The following is a 15,385-nucleotide window of genomic DNA, read 5'->3' as shown; positions in this document are numbered from 1 at the left end:
TGCCACTCACAACTGGATGTGCCACAAAACCCAGTGGCATGTGTCAGTGCCACAAAATCACTGGCATGTGCCACAACTTCCAGTGGCACATGACACTCAACCGGATGTGCCACAAAACCAAGCGGCATGTGTCAGTGCCACAAAATCACTGGCATATGCCACAACTTCCAGTGGCACATGCCACTCACAACCGGATGTGCCACAAAACCCTGTGGCATGTGTCAGTGCCACAAAATCAGTGGTACATGCCACTCACAACTGGATGTGCCACAAAACCCAGCGGCATGTGTCAGTGCCACAAAATCACTGGCATGTGCCACAACTTCCAGTGGCACATGACACTCACAACCGGATGTGCCACCGGATGTGCCACAAAACCAAGCGGCATATGTCAGTGCCACATAATTAGTGGCATATGCCACTCACAACCGGATGTGCCACCAGATGTGCCAAAAAACCCAACGGCATGTGTCAAAATATTTGAACTCACACGGAGCTTACATAGAAACCAATTCTGACGGCATTAGGGTAACATACATAAACTCTGAGTCTACATAAAGACTGGCACATTTGTATAATTTCACATGGTATTATTCAGAAAAACAAGTGGTGAAAATTGTCATTTATTAAATGTGCTCTGCCTGTATTTAAAGATTTAATACACACACACACACACTGGTCTGATAAGCTTCAGAGTTTCTTGTACCGCTTCGCATTTTCTTTCCACCATAAAACAGATTTTTATCCGTTGGTTTGCATGATTGCAACATATTTGAGTAGTGTTTTTATAGTCGACTGGCTGGTCAGAATGACTACTTGATTACTCGTGCTCATCCCTAGCATGTACCATCGATTAGCAACCTCACGGAGTTAATGGTAGGTCTGTCTTTACTCCCAGAACCAGACTGTTGCGTTCTGTTATATAATCACACTGACAAAGGGAACACACACTTTATTAAAGATTATATTTATTGATAGTTTAACTTAAATCGACTCTACTGTATATTGGGTAAGTACAGGGGTATTTAGAGGACATCCTTTCGTATTCTGTATTAAAAAGATAACCGACTTATAGCCACATGAGAAAAAAAACTATTGATTGGATTGGATTGGATTGGATTGGATTGGGCGGCTGTGGCTCAGTTGGTAGAGCGGGTCGGCCACTAATCGCAGGGTTGGTGCTTCGAATCCTGTCCTTGGGCAAGACACTGAACCCCCAAGTTGCTTCCAATGCCAGGCTAGCACCTTGCACCTCATCATTGGTGTGTGAATGTGTGTGTGAATGGGTAAGTCACAGTGTAAAGCGCTTTGAATACCGTTAAGGTTAAAAAGGTGCTATATAAGTGCAGACCATTTACCATTTATTGCTGAAAAAAACAAAACAATCCAAAGCAATGTTTAAAAGTAAAATAAAAGCCCTAAAATCACTTCGAGCAGATCAGAAATATGTTTTAATACATCAATACTTTTAAGGACTGTATATATGAGCAGGATGACTTTTGGCTGGCTTTTAAAATATGATAAATTGTGGAAAATATTGAGTTTGTCTTAGCAGTTACTGTATGCACAGTGGGCAAAAACAAATTCATATTCATAATTAGTTGATTTTGCTTATACAAGTTATTTTGACAGAAGAGTATTTGGTCAATAAAAATAAACAGCAGAACCATAAAACTTTAATTAACTGAAAAGACACAACTTATTGGACGGAAATATGCAGCGTTGGCACATCTGAAATGTTCCGAAGTGGCCATTGGGGTTTTGTTGACGTTCCTCTGTTTGCATCCTGATGATTTGGCAAGAACACGCAGAACCTCAAGAGTCCTCGTGAAGTTTTGTAGATACGCCAATATGCACTGAGACAGAGAGAACGACAAATGTTTTTCCTCTTAAAATATTTTCCACTCTGCAGAGTGTTCGATAAGTCTGTTACCATGGAAACGAAGACATGGCAGCAAGGTCCCCTCTCCAGTGCTTGCACAAATAAACGAGGAGAGATGAGACGAGAAGAAAAGAGACCGAAATAAAACAAGATTGAGAATGGAAAAGAATGATAAGAGACAAGGAGGTCTGAGTTTGAGTCCAACGCAGGATGAAGCGCAGCGACTTCAAGACCTGAAACACGCTGAGCAGTTTCCTCTGCGGCTCGACTCCTGCAGTGGCGGGATGGTGTCTGTAACCTCTGACTGCAGCAGATCATACTCATGAGATATTATGTGCTTCACCAGACACTGCGCTGCCTCATCTATATTAATATTCTCCTGGAGAGAGACACAGAGACAGGGCAAAGTGATAGTAACTTTGCTGTCAATGTTCACACAACTTGTCATTGGCTGTGACTGAATTAAATAGCTCTTGAATATTCATGACTAAGCTGAAGGACTGTGAGTCAGCAGGAAGTGTTTGAACGATTTCCTGCTTGTCGTACGTCCTGTCGTCTCTAATGATCTTCACACACACAAATGCAAAGATTCACACCAAATACCACGGAAGGTCAGTAACACTGAACTCACAACACCAGAGAGAAAACACAATGTGTGTGTTTCAGATGACATCATTTCCTGTCCTTCAGATTGTGTGATTTGTCTGATATCCAACATAGTCATATGACAACTCGTAGTAATTAGTACAAGATGGTGAAATCGTAAGATATCGTAGGACGTGGCTCGTATGAAAAGGCTCTTATTGCAGTCAGCAAAAATTATTTATAATTGATACAATACAGACAAAAGCTTCCCATTCAACACTTTTATTTTTTAAAGAAAGGAAGCATCTGAGAACAAATCTGGTTACTCGTTCCATATTTACTTATGCAATACAAATGATGAATGCGTATAGCCTATATACGTCTCACGTCTCATTTTAAAACTTGACATTTTATTTTATTTCTGTGGTACACAAAATTATTTTTCTATTAAAATTGTGGGTAGGTTTAAAGTTTGGTTCCGGGTTTAATACAAGTCAAGCTCAATTGACAGCATTTGTGGCATAATGTTGATTACAACAACAAAAACATTATAATTTCGACTTTTCCTTGAAAAAAAAAGCAAAAATGGAGGTTACAGTGAGACACTTACAATGGAAGTGAATGGGCCCAATTTTGGAGGGTTTAAAGGCAGAAATGTGAAGCTTATAATTTTATAAAAGCACTTACATTAATTCTTCGGTTAAAAAACATTTTAGGGTTTGCTTGACATGACATCATCACGAAGTTGTAAAATTGCCAATAAATTTAAACAGTAAACATCACACTAAAATCTCTATGTCTTGAGGCTATGCTGTATTTTAATGTTTACGGATTGGCCCCATTCACTTCCATTGTAAGTGCCTCACTGTAATTTTTGCTTCTTTAAAGAAAAGGAGGGACGAGTCTAAATAAATTGTGGTAATCACCATTATGTCATAAATGCTGTCTATTGAACTTGTAGTGAACCCGGAATATTCCTTAAAACTTAGGACAAATTGTCATAACATCGTTCTGCTTATTTTTCCCAACGGGAGTAAAAGAAATACGTTTTCGTATGAGCATCTTGTTCAATTTCGCCATTTTGTACTTTTATAGTGGCAGTGGACTTACTAGAAAGACTTTATGATCTTTAAAAAAAACAACAACAACTCGAAAACAACTTTATTTTCGCCGAGGATGTCTCAGACCTACTGTTGTGTTTGAGGTCTCGTTCTCTTCCACCGGAGCTCTGTCATAGACACACGCACCGGCTCATTTTGACTTTCCGCTTCCGTCACATGGAGATGGACGAAATAACAACAGAGTACTGCGTGAGCGCGGGAACATTAAAAATGGTAGTAGACTGACTTTTGATGTGATGTCATAAAGTAACTTTGTCCTGTGTATGTGTGTGATCGTGTGCATACCGGGCATTAATTTATATCAATACATCAGTTTATATCAATACATTAATTTCCCCTGTGGGATGACGCACTTTGGGGCCAATTAGGGAGCGGACTGGCCATCGGGAGAACAGAGCGGGCCGGTGGGCCTTTCGCAAAATGGGCAGAATGGGCCACGATAAACTGAAATGAGCTGCCGCGTTATGCAGAACGGACCACAAAACGGCGCTGCGATATGAAGAAATGGCCAGTGAACCAAAACTCCACCCCAATAACTTTTGGGCCAGTTGCTATGCAAAATCCCAGTTACCCAGATAGCAATATCCCAGTTACCCAGAAGCAGTGTGCACATACTTCTCAATGTATAGTTTGGTTATGGCCCTGCATCAGACAAACATACTTATTGACTGAAGTCTAACAGATATATTGCAGATGAGCAAACAACATAAAAACACGTCTTCCAGATGTAAACACACATCTGGGTGATGCATGCGTGCTATCAGGGCATTAACAAAGTTAAGAGCATGGGTATTTGTGCAGGGTAATACCATGTTTTAATTATTTTCCCCCAACTTTTATCACCACGCAATTGTCACCTTAAAGTACCTTGTAAATACAATATAACATCAATATGGTGATCATTTAGTACAATTCAAAGTAACGTATTATTAGCAAATAGAATAAGCATTTTTTTTTAAGGGGTTACCCACTGTAAAATAGTTTATACAGGATGCCAATCTGGCTGAAATGCATCTCCAGAAAATTTGATTTCACTTGAATTTGTTCCAATATCTCTTTTTTGCCATTTAGGCTACACAAGATAAATTAAACCTTTAATTAAAATGAAGTCAAAGTACATTAAAAAGCAACTTTATTCAAGATAATGACACAGAAATGGCATAATCAGTGGTAAAACACATTCAAATACTCTTGGCAAATAGCCATACAAGACTGTAAACAGTCATCCCTTTATGAATTATGTTGATAAAATGATTGTTCAAACAGGAACAGGTTTTCCTGGGAAAAAAATTAAAAATACATGATCTCTGAATACAAAGCAATTAAAATGGTGATATAAAGTGTCGTTGCAGACTGCAGTGTGTCATTGAGCTTACATGGATCAATCAAATCTAAAAAAAATACTCCCTTTTGAAAAAACCCAAACACACCAAGCAGTTGAGAAATTAGATGTTGGGGTTCCAGCACGTGGACTCATCTCAGCAATGGTATCGACTTTTGGCATTGCTGATCCAAAAGGAAAGAGTTTAACCCTTTGGAAATCCACACTAAAAAGGAACAAAGGCTGGGACAAGACCATTGGGAGAGTCACAGTGCAAATGTATATAGTGCAAGATCCGTGAATGGGTCAAAGGTTTATCCTGGTAACAAAGGTGGCTCAAAGGATGACATTGCAAAATCTAGAGGCAAGATCTACAAAGTCAATGTGCAGTCAATTTACATATTAAAACTAGAAAAGAGAGGATTTCCTTGTAGGATGGCCAAGAATCACCAATAAAAATGGCAAGCAGCAACTGTTGGAGGAGCAGGAGATGAGGGTCTACAGAGCGGTTAATTCTAGAGGATTAAAACTGAGCTGGAGTTGGAAGATGGAGAAACAAAAGTGGCTCTCAAAAACGGGAGTGTCAGAATAGTGTCATAAAATTAACGGCAATGTTTGAAAGCCGAAGATATTGGAGGTACAGGAGATGAGTCTCGTGAGCACTCCCCGGGAGGTCAGCAAGAGAGAGGTCAAAGCTCTGGAGATGGAGCAGATATTGGCTTGCATGGAATTAGACCAGGCCAATTAGAAGAACCTTGCAACAAAAGTGAAGACTGAAGGACTAAATCAAGTTTCACTTTGTTTCAGTTGGACTTCACAAGATCAATGGCATTGTCAAGAGTCCCAGAGACACGGCAGGACACCAGCACCAGTTTTTTTGAGCGTACAATGTTAACAGGCAACTCAAAAGACCCAACTCATATTGCATTTTTGCTGAATGAATATCAATGTGGAAAAGGGGACAATGGCAGTCATTCAGCAGTGCCAGGTGGGTTCAGCACTCAAGCTCAGAGTGTTTGGGTGCTTAATGTCGTGCTTTGGAGGCAGAATCCCTTGAAAGTCTGAATATCAGAGTCAGGACATTAGCACCAACAGCTTGGAGTTTGACAGGCACAAGTCAGAAAACTTTGTATATCTTGGTTGAATTGCCTGTAAGCATTGAGAGTCTACAGTCTAGAGTCTTCTGACTAGTTTCAGGTAGACTTTGTTGACAGATAACTGCAAGAGTAGAGAAAGATGACAGACATTAGGGAGGGGAGTCCCAGAGACTAGGCAGGACGCCAGCTTGGACATGAACAAGTTGCTTTGTCCTCTTTCGTAGTCTTTCAGCAGTGCCAGGCAAGCACTCCGCTTGTACGTAGCTCTTGAGTGTTTAGCTGCTAAACATGGTGCTTTGAGGGCAGACTTACTTGACTCTACTTCACACCCAAGAGTGACCGCCGCTTGGCTATGGAACAAACTGGAGACTAGCAAAGTTTCCTTTGGTGATCTAACAGTGCGCTCAAAGCTCATAGCTTTAGCCCAACAGGTGCAGCATGTTGTGATAAGCACAAGCTTTTTCCTCGCCCTCAGTTGAAGAAATGAGACCGCATCAACTTTAGTACAAGTTTCACATGAAAAGGTGTTGGCTCTTGTAGTTGCCTGTCAGCAAAGTCTAACTGAAACAGATGAAGATACCTTACTACACAGCTTAAGCAGACAGGTTAGGTGATCAGGGTGAACTTGAAAATGGACACAGATTTACAACTTGGCCACAAATTAAAAGGACAGTAAGATTAAAAATTTCAGGCAGAAAAATAGTCTACACTTTTGAAATCATGATATGATGCCATTTTGATTAAAACTGACAACAATAAGTCTATACGCTCTTAAAGCTTGGCGATTGGCATTGCTGCTACTGCAATGCTCTCAATGGCACACTCATCCGTTCCGCGGCGGATTCTGAAGTAGCCGTTCTCACCCCATCCAGTTCCCCAGCTGTTCTTCACGATCCAGTATTTCTCCCCGGTCTTCTGGCATGTCCCGTACCCCACCAACAACACTGCATGATTGGTCAGCTCGAACGGGTTGTTGGTGTCACGGAGGCCGGTGTGATGGTAGATGCCCTCTTTGTATTTCATGAAATCCTGGTACACCTCAAAGGCCACGCCCATGGGGCCATTCCTGACCAGTTCCAGCATCATGGCCACCTCGCTGCATCCGCCGTAAAATCCACCCACGTAGTGATAATCGGAGGCGTAGTACCTTGCGCACTTGTCAGGGACATTGCAGGGAGAATCGACCCCGATGTAAGGGAAACAGTCCTCCTCTACAATGCCAAAGTCCTGGATGAATTTACCAATCAGGTATGGAAAACCTCCATCACAACCTGTAACAAAAACAATGATACCATTAGAAACAAACCAACATGGGCACAAACCCAAACCTTTAACTGCAGCATTATCATTCCAATTGCTCATTCGAAGAAATTATTAAATTGTTCATTATGCAAAGCTTGAATAGAAGTTCTGGGATTTCCCTATGGGAATTTCATGGGGTTCAAGTTTTGTGAAAATTGACATGCGAATTTGCAGCATTTACTAATAAGTTGCTTGATTTGTCAATGACTTCTGTGCAGGTAGTGCTTGCTATGCTAAATTATCAATGCATGAGGAAATCCCCCTCCTGTATGACAAATTTAACAAAAGTTAAACATTAATCTCAATCGGCTTGTTCTAAAGGTAATCCTGAGGACATTGGAAAAGCAAATATTCACTGTTTTATACCTGCAAATGCGCACCAAGTCAGTCAAGTCCTGAGATTCAGTACAGATAAGGATTCTGTTCAACATTTGAATCACTAAATAAACATGCACCTACCTTGTGAGTACTGGGAGCAGGACACTACATGCTGTGGGCTGAAAATGGGCTGCTGCGTGTTGTTTGTCTGGATTCGGACTCGTGCCTCAAGCATTCCCATAGTGGCAAAAGAATAGCAGCTACCACATGATGCTAGAAAAAGAAAGAATTACATTAGAGCTGCACGATTATGGATAAATTGAGAATCACGATTTGTTTTGCCTAGAGTAAAGATCACAATTCTCTCACGATTCTAAAGAAAAATAAATCTTATTTCAGTGATTTACAAAACAGGGACATGGTACTAAATGTAACAGGTAATTTAATAGAGGTTCTGACAAAACGTTCTCTGCTTCAATCTATGCAAAAATGGGGAATAACTTGATTCTACTTCACACCAAAGAGTGACCGCCACTTGGCTATGGAACATAAACTGGGGCAAATTTTCCTTCGGTGATCTAACGGTGTGCTCGGGAAAGCTCATGGCTTTAGCCCAAGTCAGTCACTTTATTGTCCTGCAATAAAGTTGTAAATCAAATATATATATATATATATATTTTAAATGTCCCAAGTCCACAACAAATACATTATAAACCAACAGCACCTTGAGATTACTGCAAAAATAAAATCCTGTTAATAAACTTCATAATAAATCCCAATTTCTCACATAAAATGTAAAAAGCAAAACGAGCAGAAAAAAAAGCTTCATTAACAGTTCTGCAGAATCGTTGTCATTTAGAAATAAGATCGCATGCGTGTCGCCATCTTTCAACGATCATGCAGCTCTAAATGACACGTTTGCCGATTTCGTGATTGACCAAGCAAAGTCAGATTCCCAAGTAGGAATCTCTGAATTCTAGATGATATCAGAGTTCCGACATTGGAAGGGGCGGTGTCGACATGAAAGATGGAAAGCAATGATTTTGCAAAGTTATTAAATACCATGTATCGAATGCAGGTGTACTCAGTTATGCTTACCCACAGTTGTGTCAAACAAAATTCAATTAAATTGTTTGGCTTACTTTTTATGTTTTTCTACGTGAATGCGCGACATATCAATAAATGCCCAACTTGGAGGCATGAGATTCCCGGTTCCACTTGAACGCAGCAACAGTCAATATCACAAGTTTACTGGATTTCAGGAAAGTTGAGGGAAAATGTTGCCAATTACTAGCTCTATAAAAAGGTATTCAAAACACCTGCAAGATTTACAGAACTGTTGACAGATGGCATTCAAGATGTTTGTTCAAAACGGAAGCGCACACACACCTTGGTTGCGGACAGGGCTGACATAACTGACTCCATTTATATCTCTCCAGTCCCAGCGCTCCGGAAGTCCAGCTGCCACCTTACCGATACCTGCAGCCACAGTCACGGGCCTGACACGCCTGAGAGAGAGAGAGAGAGAGAATGACAAGTCAACATGAAATAATCTTCTAAAGACCTCTTATGTTGGTGCACAATTAATCCGTACACTTTCCAATGAAAAAAAGGTCGGGTTTCATGATCTCTTAAATGTATTAACGTTCACAGTCTCTTGGTTTCTGCTGACAAAAGACAGCACAGGCAGGAAAAGGACGATCCAGTAATATTAACCCAGACGTTTCATGATCCAAATAAATCATCACAGATAAAGTCCCGCCCGACACAATTTCAAGCCACATTACACAAGTTGATTGCATTGCAAATGCCGTTTCATGTTTAGATGCTGCTAAATACAAGCATCTGACAGTGGTTCTGATCTACTATTATTTAGTAAGTTTGCACAAATAGGCCCAACTGTACCAATAAACAGAACGTGTACCGTGGGATACTGGAGGCACGCCCTCCTGATCTCTTCAGCAGCTCCTGTATGGTGTAGGTCTCATGGTGACTGTACGCTGTGGCTCTCCAAGACTTCTGAACTGAGTTTATTTGATCCACAAACTCCATGTTGTGAGTGTATGGCAGCTTCATGAGCCTGGAGCAAAACATTGGTTACTAACCTGCTAATATAGATCCACAAACACTAACCTTTTCTGAGAGGTTATAAAAGTAAATCAGTGGTAAACTCACGGTGTCATATGACATCAAGGAGAGAGATAAAGTATCATTAGGTCATTATAAAAGGACAAAAACTCACAGCTGGTGTTTGTATCCGAGCAAGGGGTTGTAGTCAGTTCGAGGCGGGATGGGTTGCACTTTCTTTCCAGTAAAACAGGCCCAGTTGTTCCCCAACACATCATGAACCCAACCGGGCAGTGTCTGATCACAGTAACTGGTCACCTCTGAACCCTGCTGAGAATACTAGATATACAGGGAGAGATTGAGAATAAAATCGGTATCAAAACACAAACACACTACAATACCGCTGTATACACATTTCTAATCCATAGCATCGTTTATTGGGAGTTCTTAATGCATTAATGTTAACCTACCCAAATTTAAATAAGCATTATGTAGAAATAAGAACATTTATCAATTTTATTAGCTTTTAAATGAAAATTGATCCTTTTGATACACGATTTTGTCAATGAAATGGGTCACTTTTACAGACTATTCTGCTGACTTCATATAGTTTGATCTCAGATTAAGCTATATTTTAGAAGGGATTTAAGTTTGTAAAATCAGACACCACAAACACTTAGTTAAGTGTAGCCAATATATTCTAAAGTAGTTTCAGATCCAGACTACACTGGAAAGCGCTGATGTCAGAGTTTCCCTTCTGTTGTGCAACAGTCATCTGATCGCTCATGTGGTGTCATACGAGACCAAAAGTGCCTCATACCTTGAAAAACCCAAACCATTTGTAGTCGTTGATCACCACCTCGAAGCCCTGGTTATAGATGAGCGTGAAGAACCCGGTGTGACCGAGATCATCCACAGCTACATACAACTTCTGCAGATCTACAGTCACTGTTGCCACTGCTTTACCTGTTAAAGAAACGTCGGTTTATTGGCAGGAAGCGATTGCTCATAGGAGGAAGTGGCTGCAGTGATTCACTCATAAAATTCAAACAATAGCTGCGTCTTAAAACCTAGTAGGCTGCATAGCTAGGCAGCATTTCTGGGCATAAGTGGCATGTTTAAACATTGAAATAAACTTCAAATACCAATATTGTCCAAAAATGCCATCTACTGTATATAGTATCTACAGTCATTAGGTTGGTTACAAGTTGCACAATCCACAACACAAAAATACCACAGAATACCAAAATGGCACAAGTTTATACTTTTAGGCCATCAGATAATTGGTCATTGTTAATAAGACAGTTAAAGGAATAGATCATTTTTGGTCACATTCATATGCATTGTACGGACCAACAGAGCCGAGATATTCTTCTAAAAGGACCAACAGAGCCGAGATATGCTTCTAAAGGACCAACAGAGCCGAGATATGCTTCTAAAGGACCAACAGAGCCGAGATATGCTTCTAAAGGACCAACAGAGCCGAGATATGCTTCTAAAGGACCAACAGAGCCGAGATATGCTTCTAAGGGACCAACAGAGCCGAGATATGCTTCTAAGGGACCAACAGAGCCGAGATATGCTTCTAAGGGACCAACAGAGCCGAGATATGCTTCTAAGGGACCAACAGAGCCGAGATATGCTTCTAAGGGACCAACAGAGCCGAGATATGCTTCTAAGGGACCAACAGAGCCGAGATATGCTTCTAAAGGACCAACAGAGCCGAGATATGCTTCTAAGGGACCAACAGAGCCGAGATATGCTTCTAAAGGACCAACAGAGCAGAGATATTCTTCTAAAAAAAAAAAAAAAAATTTTATTTGTGTTTAGCCAACACATCTGGGATGGCATGAGTGTAAGTAAATGAGAAGAGGGAAAAAAAAACAAAAAAAAGGTTTCATTTTTGAACGAACTAACCCTTTAATTGTTAAGAACGTTAAAAAGTTCTGACAAAAGTACCATGTAACTTAATGTTTTGGCCACTACCATACAAATGCCATGCTTTTCTGCATGTACCATTGGCATTGCTTTAATTACACTTATCACGGAAATGCAACGCACCAAAGTACTTTGAAAAACCTCAACCATAAAACTGAATGTAATTTGAACTTCCGCGTTGAACACAAGAACAAAGAGGTTGATCGGCTCGTGGATCTAATGGTTGAGATGGCTGTACTGACCTGTGTTGGAGCAGTTGATGGTTCGATCTTGACCCACATCAGACACACTGAATATCCAGGTGCCCAGCAGATCTTAATAGCTGCAGTTAGCCGGAGTATCCGCCACACACCCGCCGACAAATACAAATAAAACAATGACAGTGAGCCCGAGCATCATGAGAGAGAGCAGGCACACAGCGGTTATTGATCGTTACCGGACGCAAGAAAACTATCGTGTGACCTTCTTGCCTTTCCGCGCGCACCTGCTGCACTGAAACAAAAACTTCGTGCGGAACTTTTACAGCGTCTGGTCATGTGAAACGAGTCATGTGACTAGTCATGTGACGGGTTAATCAACACACACACACACACACACACACACACACACACACACACACACACACACACACACATACTAAACTAAACTAATTAATTGTCTTACAATAAAAACTTATAATAAACAGTGCAATATAAAGCATACTTTACATTAGTTATGATTGATAGTATGAATTAAAAAGATCTTGACAACAAAAGTAATGTTAATTCCCAAGTTGAAGTACCTCAGTGGATGGGTGCAGGGTATATAATATGTATAATTATATTAATATAATCATAAAAATAAAGCATTAGACTAAAAGTACACCTGTAAAATCTATTTTCTTTTCACATCATTATAATCTCCTAAATTTGACCTCATACATTCCCTTCCATAGGGGCTTAGTTCCCTCTCACTCAAAGCGCTCGTGCTTGTTAAAGTGTGGCGTGCTGTCATAGCAACCACGTTACATTCCGTTTCCGTTTGTCCTACGAAGGCCGTCTCGTTTAAATGAGATTTGTTTAAAGGAGGATGCTCGGTATACTGCAGCCTTCAAAGGACCCGTCCAACCTAGCACAGCCTTCAAAACGAGACACAGCTACACGCTTAATAATAGCATGTAGGGGTTTAAACATTATAAATAATATGTTGAAACTTCCATGCATCTGTTATGGAGTTTAATAATCAATTATAATAACTAGAACAATACCCAATGTGCAGGGGCGTATTAAGGTACTTGCCCCCCTGCCAGTCATCTAAAGGTCGTCCTGTTATTCTATGAACATGCGCTACATGGACGGGTTTCACTGTTGCACATATCTCCATTATTATATTTGCGCCAGAAGGTGTTAAGAAGTGCACTCCTCCAGCAAACATTGACAAGGAGAATAGGGTAACGGATGCCATTAATGCGTCCCCCTCATTTTAGACTTTACAATGCATATAGATGATCCTACCAATTCCAAGTAATGCTTTTTTTTTGCTGACAAATAGGAACTGTTTTGTTCTCATCATTTGTAAATTTGTTATCACAACAGTTATATTCAGAGCTGTTAAAACTATAAAAAAAAATAAAAAAAAGATGAGATGTGTTATATATTGTCGGAAAAGTCTCAATTTGTAGAATGCAATGAGCAAATCTGTTTTACTCAGAGGCTGAACTGCAGTGAGTTTTGGTGTATGAGATTCCAACAGACACACATAAATATAATTAACTGGTAGTACAAAGAGTGTCTTTTTGTCACATTTTTCCTTATTACTTCCTGAAGCACACATATAACATCGAAATTGATATATCGTAACTTAAAGCAGACTATCACGATTCAAACGATCCCAAACACAAGATAATATGATAAGTAGATCTGGAAATATATTCCGACACACACACACTCACACCCACTCACACACACACACACACACACTCACACTCACACTCACACACACACACACACACTCACACCCACTCACACACACACACACACACACACACACACACTCAAACACACACACACACACACACACACACTCACACTCACACACACACTCACACACACACTCACACACACACACACACACACACTCACACTCACACACACTCACACACACACACTCACTCACACTCACACACACACACACATTCACACACACTCACACCCACTCACACACACACACACTCACTCTCACACACACTCACACACACACACACTCACACTCACACTCACACACACACACACACTCACACCCACTCACACACACACACACACTCACACTCACACACACACACTCACACCCACTCACACACGCACACACACTCACACTCACACACACACACACACTCAAACACACACACACACACACACACACACACACACACTCACACTCACACACACACACACACTCACACACACACTCACATTCACACACACTCACACACACACACACTCACACTCTCACACACACTCACACACACACACTCACTCACACTCACACACACAATCACACACTCACACTCTCACACACACTCACACACACTCACACTCACACACACACACACTCACACACATGTTGTGTTTCCATGTTTTATGGGGACTTTCCATAGACATAATGGTTTTTATACTGTACAAACTTTATATTCTATCCCCTAAACCTAACCCTACCCCTAAACCTAACCCTCACAGAAAACTTTCTGCATTTTTACATTTTCAAAAAACATAATTTAGTATGATTTATAAGCTGTTTTCCTCATGGGGACCGACAAAATGTCCCCACAAGGTCAAAAATTTCGGGTTTTACTATCCTTATGGGGACATTTGGTACCCACAAAGTGAGAAATACACGCTCACACACTCACACTCACACACACACACACACACACTCACACACACACACACACACACACACACACACACACACACACACTCACACTCACACTCACAAACACACACTCACACACACACTCGCACTCACACACTCACACTCACACACACACACTCACTCACTCACACACTCACACACACTCACACTCACACTCACACACACACACACACACACACACACACACTCACACTCACACACACAAAGATTTTTAGTGAGTCATGACCTTTTTAACTTGAGTTATACTTCTGTGGGGATTTTATAACCAGTTTATCTGTAAAACATCATGGGACGGATGTGTTTATGAAGATTTACTCACTGTTTGTGACATTTCACTTCTCACTTATTTGTAAGGTGTAAGAAGATGAAGATTGTGTCTTGGGGCCTGTGAATGGGGGTTTTGCTCTGTTGGGCAGGTGTTCGTGTTATAATTCAATACGTAACCAACAGACAATTTTAGATCTGGTTGGAAAAACCAACAGAATATCATTCTAATGAAAAATAACGAAAATACATTTAAATGCCGGACAGCTGTTTATTCCTGTGCAGGAGGGCAGAATGAATCTTTCACAATCACATACACAGATACACACAAATTCATTGAGATCTTTTTTAGTAACATAACACATATTGATCCTTGGGGACAGGAATGCGTGCAACTGCTTTATGAACGAAAACGTTTTTGCTCCATTAAGAGTTTAAACATCTAATGATCAGTATCCAAGCTATACAGACACTCCAAATGTTCCCTGCTGATTAAATTTAGAGCTGTTTAAGATAGAAAAGGCCATCTGACGTCCCCCTCTTCGATCAGCTGTCTCTTAGTGAACGAGCAAGCTGGTGC

The 15,385-nt window shown here is 40.6% G+C and overlaps 1 protein-coding gene across 1 annotated transcript; it reads right to left on the bottom strand.

Annotated features, from left to right (window-relative positions):
- Nucleotides 1-4,703: 4,703 nt before the first annotated feature.
- On the bottom strand, nt 4,704-12,155 carry LOC127629595 (dipeptidyl peptidase 1-like). Its single transcript, XM_052106707.1, is given in 7 exon segments — nt 4,704-7,277; nt 7,768-7,899; nt 9,016-9,134; nt 9,551-9,706; nt 9,869-10,032; nt 10,514-10,659; nt 11,874-12,155. Coding segments are annotated over 7 exon segments (1,374 nt in total). The 5' UTR covers nt 12,031-12,155; the 3' UTR covers nt 4,704-6,777.
- Between the last annotated feature and the right edge of the window lie 3,230 nt (nt 12,156-15,385).

The sequence above is a fragment of the Xyrauchen texanus genome, chromosome 36, assembly GCF_025860055.1.
Source record: "Xyrauchen texanus isolate HMW12.3.18 chromosome 36, RBS_HiC_50CHRs, whole genome shotgun sequence".
Lineage (NCBI taxonomy): Eukaryota > Metazoa > Chordata > Actinopteri > Cypriniformes > Catostomidae > Xyrauchen > Xyrauchen texanus.
Note: the sequence above shows the minus strand (reverse complement) of the source record. Positions and strands in the feature narration are given on the sequence as shown.